The 12,127-nt window shown below is 44.9% G+C and overlaps 1 gene segment (V, D, J or C); it reads right to left on the bottom strand.

The window, feature by feature from the left end:
- Positions 1-586: 586 nt before the first annotated feature.
- LOC131274448 (immunoglobulin lambda variable 5-45-like) lies at positions 587-1,012 on the bottom strand. The segment is given in 1 exon segment: positions 587-1,012. A coding segment is annotated over 1 exon segment (426 nt).
- Positions 1,013-12,127: the final 11,115 nt, after the last annotated feature.

Here is a 12,127-nt window from a genome sequence, read left to right as displayed (position 1 = left end):
GCTTGTGAGATGCTGAGAATCAGTTTGTACCATTTATATCTAAAGTAAGAGAAGTTATGAGGTAGAAACTAGCTCCATCATGGCCTATAGTGAATGACACAGAGTGAGAAGTATTGGGGTATAATACAATTGGATCATTTGCTGGATTCACTGGAAAATGAGAAGTCCAGAAAGTTGATAGACATGACCTGTGACTCCACATGTGCTTTCATTGGAAGCAGTGGAGAGGGTTTTGTCTCTCTTCCTCATGGGGCTGGAGCACTGTTTAAGTCTCAGAACTGCTGGCTTCACAGTTGTGAGCTCCATGGGGAAGGTAGGGTGTCATCCCTGGGGGCTGACCTGGAGTGTCTGTGTCAGAAAGGTGCCCCCACCTCTAGGAGTGGACATGAATCTTCCTTGTAGGCTGCTGTCCAGATTCCACAGGTCCTCAGGTCCGAGTGGAGGTTAGCAGCTGGTTCTGGCTATAGTGAGACTATAGCCAGAAGTTTGAGAACTTTTTGTTAAGTCTTTATAATTATTTGGTAAAAATCTGAAAGATAATTTCTGAATGGGGAATTGTTTTTAATAAGGATAAGTATCAAGGTACTTAAATGTCAACGATATAAGAGTCATAGCCCAGGCCTGTGGGGCCCAGGGTTTTTGTCCCACTTCCCCATCTGCCTGTATCACTGTGAGAAGCATTGCTGTGGTATATGCTACAGTAATAGTCAGCCTCGTCCTCAGGCTGGAGCCCAGAGATCAGCAGAAGCCCTGCGTTGGCCGAGGTATCTTTGGCTCCAGAGAAGCGAATGGGGACTCCGGAACCCTGGTGCTTGTCTGAGTCTGATTTATACCTCAGGAGATACCGGGGAGGGCTCCCTGGCTTCTGCTGGTACCAGTATATGTTCTTGTCACCAACACTGACAACACTGCTCAGGGTGCAGGGAAGTCTGGCCGTTGTTCCAGGAGATGAAGAGAAGGAGGGTGGCTGAGTCACCACAGTCTGGGAGAGGGAACCTGCAAATACAGACATGCTTGGGTGCTGGGGCAGGAACCAGTCTGAGCTGCCTGAGGGCTGAGGTAGAGGAGGTGACCCAGTATGGGAGATCTGTCCCTGGGTGCCCAAAGCCTGTCCCTACCTGAGCAGTGAGAAAGGATCACGAGGAGGAGAGGAGTCCAGGACATGGTGGAAACAGTCCCTGAGCCCCACAGTGGAGCTGGGCTGCCCCAGGTCTCCTTTTCATTCCCACCCTCTGCCAGAGGAGGGACTCATCATGCAAATTGACTTCTATCCACTGACTGCCCACACCCCCTGAGCCCTGATGCTGGAGCTCATTTCACACTAGACCAGGAGGATGAAGGTTTGTTTTCCCCTTGGGAGAGCTCTGGGATGAAGCAGCTGCTGACATTACACAAAGGTCCTTCCTCAAGGGACTCCGTCATGCCTCTGTGCACACAGATGCTAAATCCCCATCAGTGAGCACAGGGCGCCACTCCCCAAGTAGGGCACATTTGAATGAATGTTCTTTCTGGGTCCCAGGGCAAGAACCACAGGCAGCCCTACTGCACCCCCTGCTGATCACAGGGCACAACCTCAGCATGGTCCGAAGACCTGAGAGCCCAGCTGCTTATTTCCCCTCATTTCAAGGATGTATTGAATTTGGGCATTCATCTAGTTTCTCCAAGGTATAAAGTCTTTCAATCGACAAGGGGATGATGATGGACAAAACCATCCCAAGGGAAAAAGAATATCTTCAACTGCAAGCAGCGTAGTTCCATCCATCTGCCCCATGGGATATAAGCTCTCTCTCAATTAGAAGCAGAGAGGACATCGCCATCCCAAAATTCTCAAAATTGGGAAATGATCAATGTACTAAAGTAGACTTATTATTATTCTACTATTGGCTTATTAATCTACTATAGACATTATTATTCTAGAAAAGGAAGTACTTATCATTGATATAAAGACAGTGGCTATGGGAGGCTCTGAGGAAGGGAAAGGGAAGAATAAGTGTAATAGGGCGGCATCCTCAGAGCTTTGGAGTTGTCCTGCATGACATCACAGTGACAGATACAGGCCATTGTATATTTTGTCATAACCTACAAAATTGTCTGGGACAGAGTGTAACTATAATGGAAATGTAATCCGTGGTTAGTAGCAATTCTTCAATGTGTGTTCATCAATTGTACCAAATGTACCACACTAATGAGGGAAGTGTTAATGTTGGAAAGCAAGGGAGGGGAGGGAGTGGGGTATATGGGAAACTGTTATATTTTTTATGTTACATTTATGTAATCTATAGCTGCTTTAAAAATAAAAATAAATTAAGCACATATACACAAACAAGTTACAAAGTCCTTGCTCAGAGGCTCCTGAAAATTTCATGGGCTTATAGGTGGTCCTGAGCAATTTGCATTGAGTGTCCAGGTTACTGATGAGATTTCATCAAGAAACAAGTCCTGGGGCTGCTAAAACAGGGCTGTGCCCACTCTTGGTTCTGGTTTCTTTAAGACTCAGGGTTCTCTGGGGGAGCAACACCAGGAGAGGGGTTGTAATGGCAAAACTGACTGAAGGAACCTTCTTGGTAAAGTCATTTTAGAGAAAGAATATATCTGGAAGTCACAAATGTTTAAATTCCTATCCTGCACTCACTCTGTATTAGCTGTCTATCACTTAATGACAAGTTATTAACATTTCAGTTAAAAAGAAATTGAATTTATTTGCTGCCTCGTTTCTGTGAGTCATTAATTCTGGAAGAGTTTCCCTGTGTGATTCTGGTTCAGGGTCCCCTGAATGTAGCAGTGAAGCTGTCGTTCCAGGCTGTAGACATTTCAAGGGGTGACAGGACCTGAATGGCCCTCTCCAAACTCACCCAGGAACCTGTGAGCAGGAGGCCTCAGGTTCTCAACACATGGGCCTCTTGCTAGGGCTTCTCCCCTCATTTTCACTGGCTTTCCTCAAGCTGAAGATCAGAGAGGAATGGGGTGAAATACTGAATGAGAAAGAGACAGACAGAGAGCCACAGCACTACCCAGACAGATACTAATGTGTCTTTTAGAACCTGACTAAGAAGATACACCATCCCCTCACCACATGCCTCTGGTCATGTCTAGGTGCCCTGAGACAGGAGGCTCATGTGGGGGACCTAGGCCCTCTGGGATGTCCTCTGGATTCTGTCTTGTACCCTGGCATGGCTTCCCCAGCTCTGCATGAGCCAAACATCTGTATACAAACAGACGAGAGCCAGGAATCCCAGGTATCTGTCCTGTGTAAAATGGTGGCTAGTGGGGTCTGGCATGATTATTCCTATTTTATTAGAATTGAAACACAAGGAATCAGTTTGGAAGTTGTTCTTCTGATTGGTGACTTTTCAATATAATTCCCTTTTTTCCTCCTCCTACCATAAAAGAGGGATAGGGGAGCAGAAGTCTCAGAAGATGAAACCCTTCTCTTGGAGGGAAAGAGGGAAGGCATCCACAACGGCTTTCTTTTTCCCAAGTTGAGAGTGTGTTGGCTGCCATAGATTAACACTTAGGGATTTAGGGCATGTTATTCAGCTATAGTGACACTAGAGCAAGGAATTAGGAAATAACAAGTGGGTAGATACAACATGGCAATGTCTAGACAGAGAGGGGCAAGGACTGCTCACTTGACTTCCCAGATCTAAGAGGTGAATTTTGAACAGTACCACAGTATCTCAGCCAAAATTGGGGCTTTCTTTTTTTTCCCTTTTTTCAGTGATTTAATTACATGCACAATGATATGCTATCATCAGCACAATCATCCATTCAGAAAACTTTGACATCATCCCAGATAGATACTCTGTACAACTTAAGGATTAACTGTCCATGCTAATGGGTGAGTTTCTGTGCTTTCTTTCAAGTCAAAGACACAAAACTTCTTAGGGAAATTTTTTAGGGAGTTCAACTATCTCAGGGCCAGATAAAAAGCAGAGGTGGGCTGGGCAGGGGCAGGTTGCAGGATTAGGGATTGTGCTCCAGAAGAAATCTCAGGCCTGGACACACTAAGAAAAAAATTGGAACCACCAGCACACTTCTTAATTTTGACTCTATCATCATGAGAAGTCAGGGAAGCTTCCAGAATTAAGGAAGAACTTGAGCATGGAATCCTGCAGGATAAGGATGATTGAGCTGAGCAGTACAGAGGCTTCCCTCTTTAAGGGGAGCAGAAAGATGACAGCTCATGCCCTCCTGATGGACCATTTCCAAAGTACCTTCAGACAGTCCCCTGTGCAGGGAAAAAGGTGAGGAGGGGAGGGCCCCAGCTGAGGGCCCAGGTGTTCCCCAGAATCTGCTTCCTTCAGCACCAGAGTGGGATGATCTTCTGTCCATCCTCCTGATTCTACTTCAAGGCTTTTGTAGAATTAGAACTATTTCGTTTGTCTGTATCAATCCCTTAGTGCCCCAGCCTCACCCTCACCTTGGCATCAACAAGAAATCATCTTGGATTGAGAAAGAGTGGAGCAAATTAAAGAGCCGGACACATGTGGGTGAGGGGAATCTGCCTGTGGATGTCCTTGTCCCTGTTGGCAGTTTACAGAGACAGTCCCACAACATAGTGGAGAAGGCTCTACTTGCTCAACATCTCCAGAGCCACTGGAAAGGAAAGAACAGCTTCTAGAGAAGGTGAGCATGAGCAGATGTGGGGAAGGAGGGTGGGGAATTTATCAGAGGAAGTACTTGTTTAGGACCTGGTAGGACCAGGGGACCATGAGACATTCTCAAACCAAACTCTTCTATGAGTCTTGCTCAGACTTTGGGCTTAGCATGGGCATAGGAAGATTCCTGACTTCTTCTGATACCAGGATATAATAAGAATTGTCTACACTGACATCACTGCTTAATGTGTAGGTGAGTCTCACAGATAATTCCAGAGATGCAGAGAGGAGGGCAGCTGTGTCACCATAGGTTGAAAAAGGAACCTGCAGACAGACATGCATGAGTGATGAATAGAGACCAGGTTAAGCTTTTGAGATCTGAGCCAGCCCATGAGGCCTGTCCCTACCTCTCATATTTGAGAGGAACGTAAGGAGGAATCATGTCCAGGACATGGTGGGCACAGACTCTCAGCTCCAGATCTAGAAGTAGGCTGCCCCAGAATTTAATTCCCCCATACTAGACTCATGGAGAAGGGCTAGTCAGGCAAATATGTTTCCTCCCACAAGGGCCCCATCTAATTCCTGAATTGGGGCCTATGGATGGAGGCATCTAAAAGGCAGGGATGCTCTGAAGTTTCTCCTAGCCTGCATGAGGCACAGATGGGTCCACCCATAAAGCTAAAAGCAGGAGATTCATCCAGAGACCACAGCTCTTGATTTTCCATCAGGTAGCTCAGAGGGAACCAGACTTAAGACTCTCACCCATCTGGGAGCTCCCTCTGCATGAAGAAACTAGAGGAGACCCCATGATGTCCCCTGCTGGTCACATGGAAAACTTCAGTCTCCTCAGCCCTGGGTCTTTCTTCCCTTTCAACATTTCACTTAAATTCCACTATGTTGATTGAGGTATCAGTGTGTAAAGTACTGAGCTCAGACCCAGTATAACTAATATTGAGTTATTTCCCATGTTAATAACAGGCTCATGAGTCAAAAGCCCACAAGAGATAAATAATACAAAGAACATGAAATATGCTGGGAGTAAAGAGTGGAGGGACTGAAGAAACTCTCACTCCTTGTGATATTCAGGGAAGGTTTCTCAGAGCGGACATGCCTCAGTTGACCTCTTCAGAGATGAGTGGCTGTGCAGCTCTTCAGAGGAGAGAAGGAGGGAGTGAACATTCTGGAACTGCAAAGCTTTTTAGGCAACTTTGCACAGAAGAGATATTGACAGGGAGCTTAGTGGGTAACTAAGGGAGGCTGTGAGGGCTCCAAGAAAAAATTATATGGATCCTCCATTAAGTCCTCACAATAACCTTAGGAGACATATTATTATGACCCCTCATTGTCTGTATGAGGAAAGTGAACCTCTGAGATGTTGGGCAACTTGCCGAAGGCCACACAGTAAATTGTGCTGTTGCTCATAACCTCTGTGTTCTAATTCCTACAAACCAAAGAAACTAGGATCCATAGGCAAACAACTCTACATGAGCAGGGATGGAAGTAGATCTCCTTTGTCCAGAGATTCTGTTTGAAATGAAAACCATTTGAGATGCTTTCCTAAACAGTGAAGGTGGACACTGCCTCTCTGTCTTATTCCTGCTGCCCTATTCCCAGTGTCTAGGGTGACCATTGTTCTTATTGACAACAACCTGGTGTGCTGTCTTTATGTGTCCTGGATTTTCAGTTTTTAACAAAATATTATTAGAATTTTATTGAAAATAGTATTTGAATGGAAGTTTTATAGGTTTTTAAATACAGTAAAACCATTTGCAGTCACAATTAAAAATATATATATATTTATAAACAATTTATTTTTAACTCTCTCAATGCTCAGAAGTATCTCCATTTGATGATTTTTATGATACCCACCCAGTGTCCAGCAGAGTGCCCTCTACAGGGTGAACATGCAGCCATTGTTTACTGAATGAAAGAATTTATTCAAAAAATGCTCAATGAAATGTATATAGTTGTTAAAAATACTGGAACAGTATCCCATTAAGGTGAAGGCAATATTTTTGAATTGCCTTCATATGATGCTTTTGGATCTTGGGTATGAGTGTTACTGTTTTTAATTTTTTAGAAAAAGAAGCACAAACTAAAAAAAAATAAAATAAAGCAAAACTTTCATGTGTGTTGTGTTCTGAGACAGCATTACTGAAAACTTTTTATTTTTTTATTATGAAACATACATATAGAAAAGACTTATTATAAAACCCCTTTACTGAGGTATAAATTATACCAGTATTGTCTTTGTAAAAAAAAAAAAATACAAAAAGAAAACAAAAGAGACCACCTATCCTCACACTGTGTAAAAAGAATAGTTTCTGTGGATTTTTTGAATGTGAAATTGTATGAACTTCTATTAATATTATTTCTAACACAATTGGGTATTTGTAATAATTAATTTATAATATGAACTCAGGCAAAGTTCTTTTTCCCCAAGGAAGTTCACTGAATACTGCAAATCATGTGAAATAAACTTTTAAACAATACTACTCATTTCCACTTTTTATTTTTAAAAAAAATGAGGCAGAATCAAGTGGGAAGTATGAATTTTAAATAGCATGCATACTACATCCTATGACTATTGCTTAGGTAGGTATATTTCTGGGCTATTTCTCAAATTGCCTTGTATTCTTTTTTTTCTGCACCATCCTGACACTGTTTAAAATCTTTTTTATCATTTAAATTAATTTTGCTTTAAAATATGTCTCAATAGCTAATAGTATATGGCCCACATATTGCTTGTTATTTTTCAAAAGGTTTGAGGCTATTTCTGGACTTAACATTTTCCACATAGATGTTTGAAAAATTATAAACTTCTTTACTGTGCCAACTGGTATTTCTTAAAATGCATTCTCTACATTAATACATTAAATGATCATAATTGCCATTTGCAATATAAAGTCTTTCTATCCACCAACACAGTCTTGCTTATTGTTGTGTGGTTGATAAAATGACCTGGAAGTTTCGAGGAACAAGGACCTTCATTTGAGACTCTATCCATGTCCTTGTTCCCAGGGAAGGGGACGCTGCTGAGGCACCAGAAGCCACATGCTGGGCCTAGTGCTGGTCTCCAGTGATGACGACATCAGTGATGTGCTTAGGAGAGAAAGTCTGCACAGGCCTGGAGCTCTGGGCTAGCCCTGGGTCATCCTGGAGAGGGCAAAATCAAGCAGGCACTTTTTCCTATGGCCCAGCAGTGGATGCTCTGGCCTCTTTCTGTCCAGCCTAGTAGCTGTGGGTTGAACTCTGGTGCTTATTAAGGATTTTCTGACAGTGTAGAGGTGAGCAGGTAGAGGCTTTGATGTCAGCTATGGTCACTCAAAAGTTTTTAAAGCCACTGATCCATTGGAGCCCCTCAAACACTTGGGTATTGATAACTTAATAAAAGTGGTACAGCACATGAAAAGAAGCTCAGCACTATTAGTTATTAGGGAAAAGCAATTCAAATACGCAATGTGATAATCCTTAACCTCCACGCAGATAGTAAGAAGTTGTGTGAGCATGTTAAGAATGTGGATCCCTCTTATGTTGCTGGTGGGAATGGAAAATGGTACAAACATTTTGGAAAATAGTCTGGTAGTCCTGGAAAATATTCGACATAGTTACCCTGTGACCCAGTAATTCCACTGGTAGGAATTATCCCAAGAGAAAATAAAATATTATCTACACCAAAACTTTTTTTTTTAAAGATTTATTTATTTATTTCTCTCCCCTTCCCCCCACACCCTGGTTGTCTGTTCTCTGTGTCTATTTGCTGCGTCTTCTTTGTCTGCTTCTATTGTTGTCAGCGGCACGGGAATCTATGTTTCTTTTTGTTGTGTCATCTCTCCGTGTGTGGGGCACCATTCCTGGACAGGCTGCACTTTCTTTCGCGCTGGGCGGCTCTCCTTACAGGGCACGCTCCTTGCGCGTAGGGCTGCCCTATGCTGGGACACCCCTGCGTGGCAGGGCACTCCTTGCACGCATCAGCACCGCACATGGGCCAGCTCCACACAGGTCAAGGAGGCCCGGGGTTTGAACCGCGGACCTCCCATGTCGTAGAAGGTCGCCCTAACCCCTGGGCCAAGTCCCCTGCCCTATACCAAACCTTATATGAATAGTCAGAACAGCCTTAGGCTTAATAGCCCAAAAATGTAAACCACCAATCATCAATTTGGTGGATGGATAAACAAAACATGGTCTATGTGTAAAATAGCATTAAGAAAGTGGTTAAATAAGAAATTTGGTGTTGTTTATATGTTACTACAATAAAAGGAAAATGTTTTATTAACTTCCTAATATGAAATAACTGAGGAGAAGTACATTTCAGGGGATAGTATTTGTATGATACCAGGGACTGGGTAGGGACCCTGCAGGGAGAGGAAGTTATAGCCTAATGGGTAATGGTTTTCTGTTTCAGGAGTCAAAATGTCAGGGCAAAGGATGTTGGGAATAGTAGCAACATACTGAGAATATAATTAATCCTACTGAATCGTAGACTTGAACGTGGTTAAAACGAAAATTTTAGTGCAATAAATTTCCTGCTACATTAAATAGTTAAGAGAAAGCATAATGAATGAGTATATAAATTATTTAATTAATAAGTGAGAAAACGCAAATCGCCTGGGCAGGAAAACTCCAAGTACTTTCTGTAGGAGCTACAGCTCCCCCAAGAGTCAGGAGCATCGCTGAGGCCTGTGCACGGTCCCCTCCTTCCAAACGGTGTCATGATGCGGCACCATTCACTAAAAGGACAGGGGCGCCACGTGAGCTAAGCCTAGCCAGCTGGGGATGCAGGCGCTGCGGCGCAGGGTCCTGGACTTGGCTGCCACGGCCCTCGCCACCTTGCTGGCCCCGCGAGCCTGCGAGCCAGCGGGAGGAGCCACCGCAGCCGCGCGCCAGGCCTCGTCCCCTGTTGAAGGCGCAGGCCAAGGCGCGGAAGGCGGGCGGGAGGAACGAAGCGCCGGCGTGAGGACTCGGAGCTACTCCAGGGGCCGCGATGGGCCCTGTGGGCACGCAGAGACCCTGGCGCTGCGGTGGCCCAAGCTCGCCGCGCTAGGGCGGGCTGGCCTCCGCGGGCGGGGCGGCGGGCCGAGGGCACGCGGAGCTACAGGGCGACAGCGCGGCGGGCGGAGCGGCGGGGTGTATGGCCCTGTGGCTCAGCGCGTTGCTCTGGGTCGTGCTGGGCTTCCTGCTGTCCCCAAGGCTCCTCCTGCCCCGCGCCTCCGAGCTGAAGCGAGCAGGCGGCGCCTCCGCGCCAGTCCCAAAGGCTGCTGGCCCGGGCTGGCTACTTCCTCGGGATGGTGGCGCGCGATGATGCGCATTGAGTGCATTTCTGGTTGCACAATCCGGCGCTGCCGGCAGTACGTGTTCTCTGCGTGGGAGTCACGACTGACCAGAAACACTTTCAGGCCCTGCTGTGGCCGCCTATGAGTAAACCCCTAATCCCCTAGTGGTGCTTTTGTTCCCCACTCAGATCTGAGACTCAGGAGGTGCTGGTGGGATCCGGGTGCCCCTCCAACAATACCCAGCACAGGCAGCCCTGACCAGAGTTGGGATGGTGACCACAGTGCACAAGACCAGGGTGGCACCACCAGGTATGGCCCTTACGTTCTGCAAGGCTTTTCGGGTTTCACAATCCAAGCCGCTCTTCTTGGTGGTCCTGAAAGTGTTACCCTCATAAGCTGCTGGAAAACTCTTAGCACAGGACCTGTCATGCTTGTTAGCAGTCAAGGATGGGTATATCCAAAATGCCTACCTCTGCCCTTGCAAAAACAGAGCTAATGTGGGTTTATCTAGCTAGAGCCTTTCTACATCATGCTGTAGGTTTTACTGTTAGAGGCACTTCTGTAAGTGAAAAGAGGGCACCTGGTGCACACTCAACCACACCCTTCTTAGACTTAAATGACAAGAGGGCTCCTGGGATAAACAGTTCTGGCACATGGTAAATTGCAGTGGTGACTAGCTTAGGTTCAATGATGTATGTATGTTATCCAGAACCTGGACCTAGTTGATCATATGAGCCCTAAAAGCCCTGGAGTTATGTTCAGAATTAAAAACGGGATTAACCAGAGTCAGCTTTAGAAGAGAGGATACTGGAATGGCAAGCATGTTTAGACCCAGACCTGTCTTGAAGTGAATTTACAGAAGAGTGGTGAAGAGGCAAAACTGAGCCTTGATAGAAACATTAGTGGTGTGAAATATAGGAACATTTACTGTAGGGGTCAGTTTAGGATTTGTCCAGCCACAGAGCAAACCAAGGTGGGGAAGCTCCTTTGGGAATGAACTTTTACAGGTTAAATCAGTGGCTTTGTGTTCTTAATTTATAATCAAATAGCTTTATAACTTTGGCTTTTAAATCCAATCCTGATCTAAATTTTCAGGCACTGGATGTTCTGAGGGGGAAGCACAAACAGATCTCCACTTCCTCTAAGGGAGGCAGTGGAGCTGAGAAAGAATGGGAAAAGCAGGAGGAACTGAGTGCCCTCACAGTCCCCATTTCTGCATGTTTCCCTTAGAAACTTGCTTAAGCTAAGCGCCAAGGTTCTGCCATCCAAGAAGGACCTTGAGCAGCTGTAAAGCTTATATTATGGATGCTGTAAATAGAGTCCATATACATTGTTTCACAGCATGTTTTTTTTTTTCAAGTAAATCCATGTGACTGCAATTTGATAAGAGGCCCAAGTAAATCCATGTGACTGCAATTTGATAAGAGGCCCTCTGAAATCACAACTTTGGGGACAATTACCTGTTTACTCAAATAGTAGATTATGTGATTCCTTCTGGAAGAATGATTTTAGGGATGGATGTCCTGAAACATGTAGAAGGTTTAAGAAAGTTTGGCCGAGGCATCACTGTCCCATTGCTAGTATCCAAGAATATGACCCTCTACCTGGCAATGGTATTGAATGATTGTTTGTGACAAGTCAAGTGAGTGAGTAGTCCTTTAGGTGTTACTGGTATCACATTCATTTTTTTTTACTGTCTATTGAAAATAAATCAGAACTTAAATATGTATCTCTAAACAATCTCCTCTTCAGAAATGTTTCCATTTAAAAACATTCTTAAAGAGAACTTAAAAGATACACAATTAGATACACAAATATTTGTTGAATTCATAATTCTCATCTTTCCAAATGGATTTTTTTGGGGGTTTGATGGGATTCCCAAGTTAAAGGAGACGCTTCAGTTTAAAGTTTCCTCAGATCCTCAATATTTTCCAGAAGGAACACAGACAAGTCTTCTCACAAGTCCATGGCCCACAAGGCTGTGGTGGTGAAGAGGAAGGAGGAAGTTTGCAGGTTTTTGTCTCACTTCCCCATAAGCCTGGAGCACAGTGCAAGCACCCAGACTGCTGTCCCATGCTGAGCAGTAATACTCAGCCTCGTCCCCAGGCTGCACTCCAGAGATGCTCAGTGTGGCCACATTGTCTGACCTGGAGCCTGAGAATCTCTCTGATATCCCTGAGGGTCGGTTATTATTCCTATGGGTCAGGCGTCTGGGAAACTGGCCTGGGTGCTGCTGTTCCCCGGTTGTCAACGTTG

Source organism: Dasypus novemcinctus, chromosome 19 (genome assembly GCF_030445035.2).
Source record: "Dasypus novemcinctus isolate mDasNov1 chromosome 19, mDasNov1.1.hap2, whole genome shotgun sequence".
Taxonomy (NCBI): Eukaryota; Metazoa; Chordata; class Mammalia; order Cingulata; family Dasypodidae; genus Dasypus; species Dasypus novemcinctus.
Note: the sequence above shows the minus strand (reverse complement) of the source record. Positions and strands in the feature narration are given on the sequence as shown.